At 36.4% G+C, this 13,262-nt stretch overlaps 1 protein-coding gene across 5 annotated transcripts; it reads right to left on the reverse strand.

Moving 5' to 3' along the window:
• Window positions 1–1,516: 1,516 nt before the first annotated feature.
• On the reverse strand, window positions 1,517–13,025 carry iqce (IQ motif containing E). Of its 5 annotated transcripts, none has more exons than XM_055056402.1 (21): window positions 11,854–13,024; window positions 11,295–11,336; window positions 11,141–11,186; window positions 10,913–11,062; window positions 10,658–10,750; window positions 10,410–10,480; window positions 9,507–9,620; window positions 9,363–9,413; window positions 9,206–9,276; window positions 9,036–9,123; window positions 8,899–8,939; window positions 8,158–8,309; window positions 7,859–7,914; window positions 7,553–7,782; window positions 6,607–6,714; window positions 5,366–5,630; window positions 5,182–5,268; window positions 4,628–4,743; window positions 4,455–4,546; window positions 2,434–2,508; window positions 1,517–2,308 (listed from the first exon to the last, which is right to left on the reverse strand). In XM_055056402.1, the coding sequence occupies exons 1-21, from the start codon at window positions 11,923–11,925 to the stop codon at window positions 2,184–2,186; spliced, it is 2,145 nt and encodes a 714-aa protein (XP_054912377.1). In that variant the 5' UTR covers window positions 11,926–13,024; the 3' UTR covers window positions 1,517–2,183. The 5 variants fall into 5 exon arrangements, 4 of the variants coding, with proteins under 4 accessions (XP_054912377.1, XP_054912375.1, XP_054912379.1 ...); XM_055056400.1 differs by having other exon boundaries at window positions 8,158–8,312; XM_055056404.1 differs by having other exon boundaries at window positions 9,051–9,123; window positions 11,854–13,023.
• Between the last annotated feature and the right edge of the window lie 237 nt (window positions 13,026–13,262).

Here is a 13,262-nt window from a genome sequence, read left to right on the forward strand (position 1 = left end):
GCAGTCATAATAAACAAAATGTCATGATAAACAAAACAACTGCAAACGCCTTTTAAAGTCAATATGACAATGAATTTAGAATAAATAAAGTACTTTTGAGCTGATTTCCCCAAAACAAAGTCAATTCTTTAAAAAAAATAAATACAAAACTACTTGTTGAATAGACAAAAACAAACAAAAAAATAACCAAAAAAACCCCAAACATGTTTGGTTTAGCTGACTCATTGTCTTGCTGGAAAAATAACTGTCTTAGCGTTCCCACAGCATGATCCTGCCCCCACCATGCTTCCCAGTGGTGATGTATTTATGATATTATGTAGTGTTCGGTGTCTCCCAATCGCAGAATCTTGTTTGATGACCAAAAGGTTCCATTTTTGTCTAATAAGACCAAAGAACCTTCCACTTCACTCGAGTCTCCCACATGCCTTTGAAAACTCTAGTTGAGTTGATGTGAGTTTTCTTCAGCAGTGGTTTCTCACTGCCTCACTTCCTTAGAGCACCAACTGGTGAAGAACCTGAATAACAAGAGTCTCAGCTGCTGCAGTCTGTAGCCCCTTGTGTCCTGGTGTCCTCTCATCAGTCACCTTACATGATCACTCAGTTTGTGAGAGCGGAATGATGTACATGTCATATGCCACACATTTCTTAATGGATTTAACTGAACTTCAGGGGATGTTCACTTTTTTTCCTAACCAACTTAGCTTATATTTTTCAAAATTTTTTTCTCTGATATGCCTGAGGTATCATTTTGCCTTCATGCTGTGATGGCAGCCAGCAATAGTGAATACAGATGTCTTCATATTAAGGTCACCTAAGACACAGTCCTCACACTCAGGTGATTTCTAATCCACTCATTGTGAGACTCCCAGCACTGACTGGTTGAATCTCTGTTGCATTAGGTCAGTCATTTTAAAGAGGCTGTCCTTTAAAGCCACTTTATGTTAAATATTTTGTCATCATTTTGTAGAAATCTGTTTTTATTTTGACATTGAAGAGTTTTTTTTTGTAAATCTTGTTGCCAGAGAAGCCAAATGATGAATTTGTAAAAGCAACAACAATGACAACACATGAAAGAGGTGAGCACTGGATTTTATGCCATACATAATACATACTGTTATGTATGTCAAATTCTCTCTTTGAACCTCTGTTTATGCTACCTGCTACTTTTTAAACACATTCTTTAGATTATAGATGAAGGTGTACAGAAGTGCTTTAAAATAACAACACAGTGATTTATAGTATACAATTAAGATTACCTTGACAACTGCTTATTATTAGTTTATTCCAGCTGTTCATTTCCAAGAGTAAAACAAAATCACATTAGATTGAATTAATTAGGATTGAACAATTACTGGAAACCAAAAACAAGAAAACAAAAACTTTTAATTACCTTTTGAAGTAAAAAACAAACAAAAAACAACCAGAGAACAGTAAAAATAATACATTTTACATAGAAAAAAAAACAACAAAAAAAAAAACATCTCAAAATCAAAATAAGAAACAATCTGAAACTACATTGATAAAAACAGCATTTTATTGAATAGATCACACACCTATGAAGAACTGCACTTGTAACTTTTTTTGACAGCTTTACAAATAAAAATCTTTCTTCAAGCATAAGTTTATGTATCATCGTAATCACACTGTGCATTCTGCACTGGAATGACAGCTCAGTATTGCAGCAGAATCTAGAATTTATTTCCAGATTTGCTCTGCAGTGCATCAGATGACGAGGGGTTTCTCGTCATTCCTCAAAGATCAACCATAATTTCAAAAGTGTTTTATGAGGTCATGTTTATGGATTTCATGTCAGACACACTGACACATGATCAGGTTAACTCACAGTAATGTGGGCTGCTGCTGTCATATTAATGAGGATCCTTCATGCAGCAGCTTTAACAGCAGAGAAGACAAATCGCTTATAGTTTGGAATATTGCTTAGATCAAAGCTACACAAAGAAAAAACTAAGGAGCTGTTTATAACATTCCTGTCATGGTAAGTGATTATGTGCAGCAAATTTCCATGTTGTACAAAGCTTAACTCCCAAGAGTATTTTGATTATTCGATGTGTAGAGTCTTTTAGACAGCAAATATTGTGTAATCAATATTATTCTCACCTAAAGTGTATTGATTCTTCAAGCAAGCATATGACGGCCATTACTGATGCACACGACCCAAAGAGCTAACGCATTAGGACTTCTTTGTTTCTCAATGGACGTGACGGAGACACAACAATGTCATCAGAATCATCAGATTCAACTACAGCATCCGCATCAACCTCTGCTGAGAAAAGAAGTTCCTGTTGAGCTGTAATGGAACAGACAAGGTTTTAAAGTTCTATCTGCTCAAACCCAACTGTTATTAATAATATGTTCATCCATGTGTCAACAAATCAGTGAAATGGAGGAATCTTTTTTTCTCCACCCTCTTACCTTGTGCTTGTTGTCTGCTGGAGACAAGATGAAGGTCTTCTTCCTTCTCTGAATTTTTACTAAGAGATGCAGAACCTGACAAAGAAATAATGATACAAAAATAACTGGTTATTTCTAAACTGTCACAGTAAATCCTCAGAGATGTGAGTGTGGATGCATTTTTAAAATAATTTTAGGTAAATAAAAAAAAAAAAACTGTACTATCCAATACAGAAATGCTTGAGACAGCAAGCAACTGGTGTTTGTACAAATACCAAGTATTTCTGATGAAAAAAGAGAACACAATGCATGGTCTCCTATATGCAGTAAGAAAAACTGCAATAACCTTGCTGCATAGTGTGTACACATTTTAATAGTTTTTGAAGCACTTTTTGTTTTATATTTTGTTTTTCAGTCTATGAGCATGACATATATTCACTTGCCCACTCTAGTCTGCAAAGTTAGCTAAATGTATGTTGTGAGGACATCTCTTGTCCACAGAACTTTGACTACAGACATTGCTCTGTTGCATACTCTGAGTTGTCAATTTTTTCTATTTCATGCACAATTTCCATAGCAGTCTCCAGAACATAAAATCCTTTTTTATTACCTTGTTTGGACTTTTAGTTTGCTGACTTGGTGCAGCCAGCCTCCCCAGAACAGACTGCACTGTTCACAACAGATTTCTTAACAATTTGCTGCATCTTCCAGCAAACACTGAAATACTTGAGCTTCCTCAAGCATAGAAGTGCAGACTGATCTTGTTCACAGATTTACTGTTCACAGTAAAGCCTGTAGTACAGGAACACGCTGAAGTATTTATTTTCATTCTTCCTATAAATGACTTATGAAAGTAAAGTTAAAATTAAGCTAAATTAAGAGTCTGTATGCTTAATGAACCAAACTTCAGCTTAAGTGTGGATCAGTGTTTAATGTCCTGGATCAATGTGAAGATGCATGTGAAAAGTCTTTTGAAATAACTTGTAATCAAAGTTCTTTATATCACAGAAACCTGGCATATTAGACGGCTCCTGTGGACACAGACTTTGGTGTTAAACCCTCAGTTTCAACTGAAGTCAATCATGCATCAAATGCAGAGGCAGGCTAAATATGAACAAAATATCCTCAACCCACTACTCTGCTCTGTGGAGCCATATGCTGATCACACCTCAGTGATTACAGCTAAGGGAATCAGGAGGTCCCTGAAGTCTCACAGGGTCATTCTGGACCATCCAGCAGCCACAGATCTTTCATCACTGGCTCACAGATCTGCTGAGCTCAGACATCAGTCTTTATCTCAGGCTGTCTGGTTGTGTAGGGTGAGTTCTAACAAGCACAGAGCCATCACTACCCATAAAGGCATCAGGGGAGTAATGAAGACCAGTTAGGAGGTTCAGATTTATGCTGATTTATACATCAGCATAAATCAAGACAAACTCCTGACTCTGGCTCATGTTGGCTGAGGAGGACTTACTGTTGAATCTCCACATGATTATTAACCACAATACAAACTACACTGAGGTGTGGGAGATTATTTTAACTGGAAAATGATTGAAAAATATGGTCATGGAAACAGAAGTAATGATTGACAATGAAATTATAGAAAACCCAAAATAGGTCCAAATAAAAGTACCTTCTAGAACAAACAGTTAAAAAGTTATGTTATACTCATCCTCTGGCTATAGATCATGCCATAACCACGGCTAGTTTGAGGGATTTATGAGAGAATATGCAAGATATTATCTTCATTTTCACTTTCTTCTTATCTGTCTCAAAGTACTGTTTTCTAGAAGGAAAGTGGTTCATTTAGATTTAGTATTGGAAACCTTCCAAATAAACTGTTTGCTAAATATTTGTCCTAAACTTTAACATGCTGACTGAAGAATGCAGAGTTTGAGGGAGAAATGTTTAGTTTTGACTCTAGAAGTGAGCCTTACAGCAAGAAAGTTAAAATCCTAGCTGAAATGGGGCTTTATGCGTGAAATTACTACTGGTTTTGTCCAACTGTTGATGATTGTAACCTGTAGATATAGGATCCTTACCTTTTCTCCTGGGAGAATCTGCTAAGCCAGCCCTTCCTGGTACCAGAGCAGGTGGACAGTTTTCAGTTAGAGAAGGCACAGCGAACCCTGAGCTGAAGCACAGGCAAAATTATTCTAAAATATATTTTGACTGTAATTATTCAAAATTTTGTATAAAAAAATAAATGAGCGACCTCTTTATTGTAATGCTACACCGAGCCAAATGTCCCCTGAAGGCAGATTGTATCATTGTCAAAGCAGCAACATCCAGTCCTCCACAAGAGGTTTTGCTGTTTAAGGAAACTGCTGACTGAAAAAAGACGATGAACATGACAGAGAGAAATGGAAGGGAATACAACAAGTCTCCATGAACGTCTCTTAGGGCCATCTAGTGGTTGTTCTATGTGTACTGAAACTGAATATTTTCAGCACAAAACATAATTGATAAAATGGCCGACACTTGTATAGTGCCTTGTCAGTGCTAGGACTCTAAAGTGATTTACACTACAGTCAGTCATTCACTAGCTGTAATGGCTTTTATTTAGAGACGTCAGAGTAGAATACAAATGCAGTTCACACTGAGTGTGTGAGCCATGTGTCCTTTTCTTCCTGCTTCACATTTGTTCCCTACTTTTTGTTGGTACATCTCATGGAGTGACATGAAAATACAGTTTGTAAAAATATGGAAAAGTTCAAGTGGCATGAATACCTTTGTAAAAGGTCTGTGTGTGCATGTGTGGTGAAACACCTTTTTCTCTGTGTCTTTCAGAAAATCTTTCAGCCACGAATCTCTGAAGAGATGGCTCCTTATCACTGACTGTAACATCACAATGTCCTGCACACAGAACACAGAAGAAAAGCCAGTGTTTCTTCTATAATACTTCTCTTAGCCATCAATGACTTCCTTTACATGACTATAGAGTGTCACCTACCCTCTGTCTGTGCTGTCTCCAGTTTGTCTGAATGATCAAAGCTGCCTTTTTCTTGTTTGTCATCGCTGCATCTATGATCAGTGCTTCCTCTCCCTCCTTCTCCTGGTACCCAGCAGGCCTCTCCTCTTCCCCCTCCTGACCTTCTCTGCGCTGAGCCTCAGGTTGCTCCGTCACTGCAGAAGAAGGTGAGCACACCTCAGCCTGTACGAGTTTGCTTCTGTCCTCCAAAGTTTGAATCCTTGTCAATAACTGCTCCAACTCCTGTCTAGAAAAAAAAAACAGTACATCTATATTTTAACAGATAAAAACAATGAAGAGGGAGTCAGAGCAAGTGTGCTATCTCTTATGATGGCAAACAACGGCAACATAGTAGCCACAAAGTGGAGTTTAATGCCTGAAGTATGTTTTCATTGGTTGGAATGCTAAAGCTAAGAACTGGTGGGGGAATTGTCTGATGGTAAAGAGAGAAAAAAGTAAGAAAACTATGGTTTAAAATCAAATAACAGTTAAATATTTTCTTATTATTTAGTAGTCCTAATATTAAACAGTGGTAGTGATCAATAATGTAATATAAGTGAATTGACAGGCAATACCTGTCAGTTCTGGACATTTTAAATTATACTAAAGAGGCTATAAACACAACAACCTGCCAATATTAATATTTCTGTGACTTTATTAAGAAGTCTTTTCATTTTTGGAGAAACATTTCCAAGAAAAAAAAATCAATTGAAAATGTATTAATTCCACTAATAGACCTGGATTTCTTAATTACTGTACCACATCTGTTTTCATAAAATTGTTAATTAACTTAGATGTGTGAATTTTTTTTTTGTCATCCTTAGAGAAATATTTGGTATTTCATTTAGTGGTGCATGTTAGAATTCAGAAAGAGAAGGGTGATCAGGTGTTGCAGGCAGTAGTAAAATGTCGATACGTGATTGGTTAAAAAGCATCCTCATAAACATCCAGTTATCGCATTATTGGTTGGCACACGGATCACTTCTATAAATAAAAAAGTGAATTCTGAAAGTGCTCCATATGATGTTCACAACTATATGTTCAGAACACAGTGCTTCAAAAAGATGCTGTTTGTCGATGCACAGAGGGACAAAAACACTGGATATTTCAGTTTTAATGGAATGAGTGTAGCAGACTTTTTTCTCTAGTATTTGCCCTGCAGCTCTTTGTGGTTGTTGGTTGACTGGCCCATCGTGACATACAGTACATGACCACAAACACACCGATGCTGCTGTTCCACTCTGTCCAGTTGTTCTTTGTGTTTAGCTTTCAGTCGCTCAGTCTCTTCTTCCAGCTCATCTCTTTCTTTCCTCAGCTGCATCACTTCATCACTAAAAATACAAACAAATATAAAACACAAAACTGATTTATTCAGCTGCTGGAAAAAAAAAAAATATATTGGAAATGAACTACTTCACGGTTCCCCTTAGTATTCCTTCAAATTTCAATATTTAAACATTTTCAGGAATGAGCATGCAAAGGTTAACCTGTACCTGCCTCGGCCGTCATCTCCTCTTATTATCTGCAGGTCCCTCAAATAATTAAACAAAACAATGCTTTCCAGTGTTCAGAAGAAGGCAATTTATTTAGTAAGTAAAGCTTTTAGCATTTTCTACTTGCAAAAAGCACTTGATATTTTTGAATGAGTATGCATTTAGTCAGCAAGTCTACTCACATCAAAATACTGAAAGGCACAACGTTAAATTCAAATTGTAGAAAACTGGAAAACTTATTCCATAGCCATGTTATTTTCTCTATTCTGATCAACACCTAAAAAGTGACAAATGCAAACTTTTTCCAGTTTCTTTAGTCATTTCTCTGAGATCACAGCTTTTCTGCTTTTTGTTTTTTTCTGTTACTCTCTCAAGTTATCATTCAACTGAAAGTAACATTATGTCATTGTGGTTGGTTTACTCTTGCTTTGCACTGTTAAATCATCTGTGTATTTGCACTTTTCACAGAACATATTTCATTTCTAAAATACAAAGTACTATATTCCCTATTTTTCCCCAACATAATGTAAAAAAGTACTATTTTTTTTTCAATAAAAGCTCTCCATCTAGGCTTATTGGTGTCAAAATCCAGTAAAACTCACCCTTAGGCTGAGGCCATACATTTTGTTCATTAATTAAGCAGATATGTTGTTTACCAAACTGAATGCTTACTCACCTCTGACTGGACAGCCTCTCTTGAAGCTCCGCCCTCTCTTCCTCCAATTGGCCGAGGCGTTCCCTCAGAGCATAAACCTCTCCTTTTTGCTCAGTGACTGTTCCCATGGAGACCTCTGCATCTGTTGCCAGGGGCAACCCTGGGACCTCTGTAGGCATAGCCGGGGCTTCCTCATTGAATGTGGCTCTGCTCTTTACTGACTGGGCGTGTCTTCTGCTGCTCTCCAGCCTCTGATAGGACAGAATAGTGTTTAATGCTTCAAACCCTCAAACTCTACATAAACAATTAGTTAGAGCTTCCTCTTACCCTGTCCACCTCTAACAGTCTCCTCAACAACCTTTGTCTACTCCACTCTCTGTAACCTACAGTCACAGACACACATATTCATCTTATAATTACAGTACAGAACTCTAAATATAATGCAGCAATGATTCATGGTTTCTTATTGATTTTACACTGAAAATATTGAGGGGAAAAAATGCAGCAAGTGGATGTTTTAGATTACAAAGTTACAAAAAAAAAGAACAAAGTTTTTAAAAACATAATAAAGGTTTTTGTTTCCCTTGGGAGCTGCTGCATAAAGATGGTAATGAGAACGCAAATACCTTTAATTCCTGCAGCAGGATCGTCTGTGTTGAGCTCCTCTCTGAGCGCTGCATTTTCCTGTTGGAGATGCTTCACGTTTTCAGTCAAGCGATGAACGGTGGAGCTTAAAGCTTTCTGCTGCCTCTGAGAACATTTACTCTCTGCTCGACCGCTGCTGGCAAAAGGACAGAAGGACACTGAAATGAGCACGTTTTACATTCAGCACATGACAATTGTACAGGAATGGCCTGGTGATCAAAAAGTAGCATGTTTTGCAAAATTAGCACTAACCAGTGACTGGACGGCAAACCTTTAGTGACCACTGAACGCACCACATTAACATCACCAAAAGAGCCAGAGAAACAAAGACTTTCAGCAGATTACAAGAAGAATAAATGCAGTACAAACAGGCTGTATTGTCCTTTCAAATTGTCATGGAAAATGCATTATTTGGAAAGGCTAAGGGCCTTTTGGAAATCTCAGATTTACATTTGGCCCTTCATGGCAGAGGGAATCAGTATCAGTCAGCATCAGCCTTACATCTGTATCAGCAGGTCAAATTTTTCCAGAAACTGGAAATTTGCCACAAAATCCTGATCATGTTGGATTCCCTATGCAGTTATTAATTTGTTAGCTTCAAAACAGCTTTATAAAACATCAGTGTATGTTACTTTATCTGCAACAAGACAAATTCCAAAGAAATTCATCTTGGAATTTCCCAGGAAAGAAAGAGAAAGAGATTGTGTTTCAGTTGCTCATACCATTTCTCTGCAGCATCTAAAAGTATCCTCAATCTTTGAATCTGAAAGATGAGAATCACAAAACATTGTTAAAATGTTATTTTCTAACAGCCTCCATTACATTTCACTTAAATCTGAACAGATTTAATGATACACACCAAAAGCAGAATTACCTCCATAAGGTATGTTTCTACAGTGATCTTCAGCTCCTCCAGGTTGGTGGTCCTCAATTCACTTTGGAGTTTACTTTGGAAAACATGAATAAGCCAAAAATATTGCAGGTCTAAGGACAGCCGTGCGTTCTCAGTGAAATGAAGAACCAGTTTACCTTAAAGAATTTTCCTTCTCTCTGCACTGCTGCTCCAGCTTTAGGATTCTCTGCTTCAGCCCACTGACAATCTAAAGGAAAATATTTGATCTTAAAAGATGGTTAAAACATTTTAAGACATTTTTCATACATTCACCATCAAAGTGGACAAACTCACCACACTCCCCTCCTTTCTCTTGTCGACCAAACTACGAATGTATTCAGAGCCCTACCAACATTGAAGGAAAACTTTTAGAATGCAAAAAAATAAGAAATAAAAAAACATTCATAGTGAAATTTCAATACAATTCTGTGACCATACTTTTGTGGGGTCTAAAAGTTCTTCTATCTGTCTCTCTCTTTTAGCACCATCTTCCTCCAGGCGGCGCAGTTTGACTTTCATTTGCTGGTTGTCAGACTTCTGAGCCTGTAGAGTCTGACCACAAAACACACAGCAAGTTCAACATAAAATCCAGAGCATTCTAAAACAACCTACCCATTGTTACAAAAACTAGGTACAGATCATTGAAAAGCAGAAAAATTCAATCAAACATATATTCCAAATGCTCCTAGTTATCAAAAGGTACAGTATTTTCAATTAGTTATTCAAAGTAGATAAAAAAGTTTCTAAGGAAATATTCCACATTTTCTGCTTTTTCTTTTCTTTATGGGGGTGGGGGCACAATTTTTTGTTTGTTTTTAACTTTCCTTTATAAATCTACTACATTAAAAAATATTCATATATATATAAATATATATTTATATATATGAAAATATTTACAAAATTACACAATATGCTTTATATGTCAAAGAAAATACAAAATTGATCAATAGAAATGTTAATTAATTTGGCTGACAAGGAAAAACTGACTAAAACTGGAACTAACTTTAAGACACACATTAAACAAACTGTGGTGGTTCAACACAACATCAGTGTCATAAAAGCTTAAAAAGTGTTTCCCCCTCATGTATTTTAAATGCAAACACTATGACCAAAACTAAGAACCTTGTTTAATATTTTTAAAAGAAAATCTTCCTTTTAATAATGCCCAACACTATGTCACGTTAAAACACTTGCAACAGTAAAAGCTTGTGCTCACTTCCTAATAATTAAGAACTTGATCACAGTAATGACTGTCAGTGTTTTGATTTTTAGCTCTCGTGTCCTCTCTGACTCCATCGCTGAAATGTGCAATACAAATAAACTTGATTGATTGACCTTTACCTTTTTGAGGCGAATAATCTCATCATACATGCTGTCTTTATCCTGATAGTCACCAGCACCTATAGTAAACCCTGCAAAACATTAAATGGGTGCATAGAATCAAAAAGAAAAAATCTCTAAGCAATGTTTGCAATTGCAAAATACTGACTTAAAAAATTGATATTGTTATTATTACTTTCCTAACAAAATTTTACAAAAATATTCATAGGTTTGAACATTTATATTCAAACTTATGAATATGCTCTTACCATTAAATGCAGAAAGGTGTTTCTTTAAGCTTGATTTCTGTTTTAGCAGCTGTGGACTGTCAGCAGACTCTAGACTCACCATGTATGACACACCTCAGAGTACAGAGAAAACAAAAGTTAAAAGAATAAAAGAAATTGGAGGGGGCCTTTTGTCAGATTGCACTACATTTTCTTCCAACTATTCTGAGAAAAACTTTCTTCTGAAGAGAAGCACTTTCGATGAAGCTTCAGCTGGGTTTTTAAAATGGAGCCTACCATGGCCGTTGCTGAGGGACGTGAGGTGAGCTGAGTGATGCTCCCTTGAAGTGTTGCCTTTAGTGTCCCCTAAGGAGGGCCTTGGCAATCTCCAGGCTGCCACTGCTGCTCTTCTGGAGTTCATATTCAGGCTGGAGAGATATGGAGACCCTGAAAATGCCATAAGGATGCAGCTGAGTGTGTGTTGTTACAGTTACTGTAAACGTTCTCAAGCCCAAGCTTTCTTACTTGGAGAAGGTGAAGGTCTCCCAGTAGACTTTTTCCTTGACGTTCGCTAATAAACATGAGGTGTTGGAATAGGATGAAGGCATATGTTTCAAATTAAAGTCTCTTTTTCTTTTTACAAAGAAAGGGGTTAATAAACTAGAAAAATATAGTTTACCTTGCTTGAAATATCAGAAGGGAGAGGGAAACCTTCCTCCACCTACAAAAAATAGAACAAGGCTAAATAAATAGTAATATATATATTATTATTTTTAACAACATTTCAGGTTGTTTCAAGCCTTAAAACACGAGGCTTAAGTAATTTAACACTTGTATTTTTCAGACTGTAAATGTGTTTTAAGATATTTAGAGGACATTTTAGGAAACATGTCTAATACAAGGTTTGCTGCGTTCTATTAGACAGATTACTATTTTATAATTTCTAAATTATAAAATAGTAGCTAGATTACTATTTTATAATTTCTAAATTATAAAATAGTAATCTGTCTAATAGTAAGTAAGTATGGGCACGTCGACGTTTGTTTATGGCTCGATTATGCCGACCAAATAGGAATTTATAATAAAATATTCTAACTAATAGAAAAGCCAAGCATGGAAGGTGTCAGGCTGGATCTACACGGAGTTTGATGGAGTTTACAGAAAAATCTCACAACGCGGTTTAACCATAAGATTAAAATGTACAGATAACAGTTGTGGGTTTTGTTGTAAAGACTCACCAGCTCTTCACAATCCTCATCAGTCGGGACATCACTCTCCTCCAAAGACATTTTGTGAGTTGCACTGAACATAACTGGTAAACTGAGGTCAAGTAAGCATCAAAACTCTTGCTTCTCGTAAGATGTCCATCCTTTTTCAGTCAAAAGTATTTTACTTAGCTGGGTCCTCTGGCTATTAGTAGTCAATAACGAGAGCTCAGCTAACATGCTCGTTGTACTACATCTTAAAATTTATTTCAAGAAAATAAAAAGAATCTTCTCCGGGAATAATACGTGCATTCGTTCATATTCGTGGAAGCGCCGCCGACTTGTTTGTGTTTTCTCAGCGGAGTAGCAACACGGTTGCTATTTCTCAGTTAAGCTAGCTAGGGAGCCAGAGCACTACCGGAAGTTATCCAAAAGCATTTTCAAATTAAAAGCATTACCAAGTCAATGAAATAACATATTTTGAACAAACAATTGACTGAAGGTTTTCTACTGAGTCCTGTGAATTCTTCGACAATAGGTATTCAATTTACCTGGCAAAGACAAAAGTTCATATTTCCTTAAGGATATGATTGGGCAGGCGGGTCGATTGTGGGTGGAGGGACACAGCTGATTGTGATACAAACTAGCTAGATACAAAGTTATGTAACTTTAACCAAAGTTACATAACTTTGGTTAAAGGATGTGGGAGCGGGGAATCGTTTAGGTTTAACTCGTTTAGGTTTAACTTTAACCAAAGTTACATAACTTTAGTTAAAGTTATGTGACAGAGAAGTGATTCAGATTTCATTATATATTCATATATTCAATCAAACTAAAAAGTGAGATGGAAGAATTATTTGATTGAGATCACTGCAGCATGAATAGCGATTATAGTAAAATACGTGCCGATACAAGCGGTGTAGTGATGGGAATTTCGGTTCTTCTCATAGAGCCGGTTACTGTGGCTCGCCTCCCAAAGAAGAGCCGACTCTTTCGGCTCCTAAACGGCTCTGAATTTATGATCATCTGCAGCCCAATAGATAAACATAACTTGCCAAATAGGAATGTTTTATATGATAAATCCCTTTGCATTCAATGTTATACTTCCTTGATTTTATGTATTTGTTCTGTTTTGAAAGCAGACATTCTTATTTCATATTGTAATCAAATTTTAGATTTTTAACAAAAACAAATGGTTAATTTATTTGGAATCTGTTTTTCAGTATATAAAAAGACATTCATATACTGAATCTGCAAGCAGATATATAGATCTACCGAACAGACCAATAATAATAATAATAATAATAAATTGTATTATTATTATTACTAAATTATCCATCCATCCATCCATCCATCCATCCATCCATCCATCCATCCATCCATCCATCCATCCATCCATCCATCCATCCATCCATCCATTTTCTTACACACTTGTCCCTAAA

Source organism: Poeciliopsis prolifica, unplaced genomic scaffold (assembly GCF_027474105.1).
Source record: "Poeciliopsis prolifica strain line A6 unplaced genomic scaffold, Auburn_PproV2 SCAFFOLD045, whole genome shotgun sequence".
NCBI classification, from domain to species: domain Eukaryota; kingdom Metazoa; phylum Chordata; class Actinopteri; order Cyprinodontiformes; family Poeciliidae; genus Poeciliopsis; species Poeciliopsis prolifica.

Coding starts and splice junctions, on each gene's coding strand:
- iqce (XM_055056400.1), bottom strand. CDS start 11,925: ATGTTCAGTGCAACTCACAAAATGTCTTTGGAGGAGAGTGATGTCCCG. Junction 11,337..11,853: donor ATGAGGATTGTGAAGAGCTG/GTGAGTCTTTAC, acceptor TATTTTTTGTAG/GTGGAGGAAGGTTTCCCTCT. Junction 6,715..7,552: donor GAGAGGCTGTCCAGTCAGAG/GTGAGTAAGCAT, acceptor TTGTATTTTTAG/TGATGAAGTGATGCAGCTGA.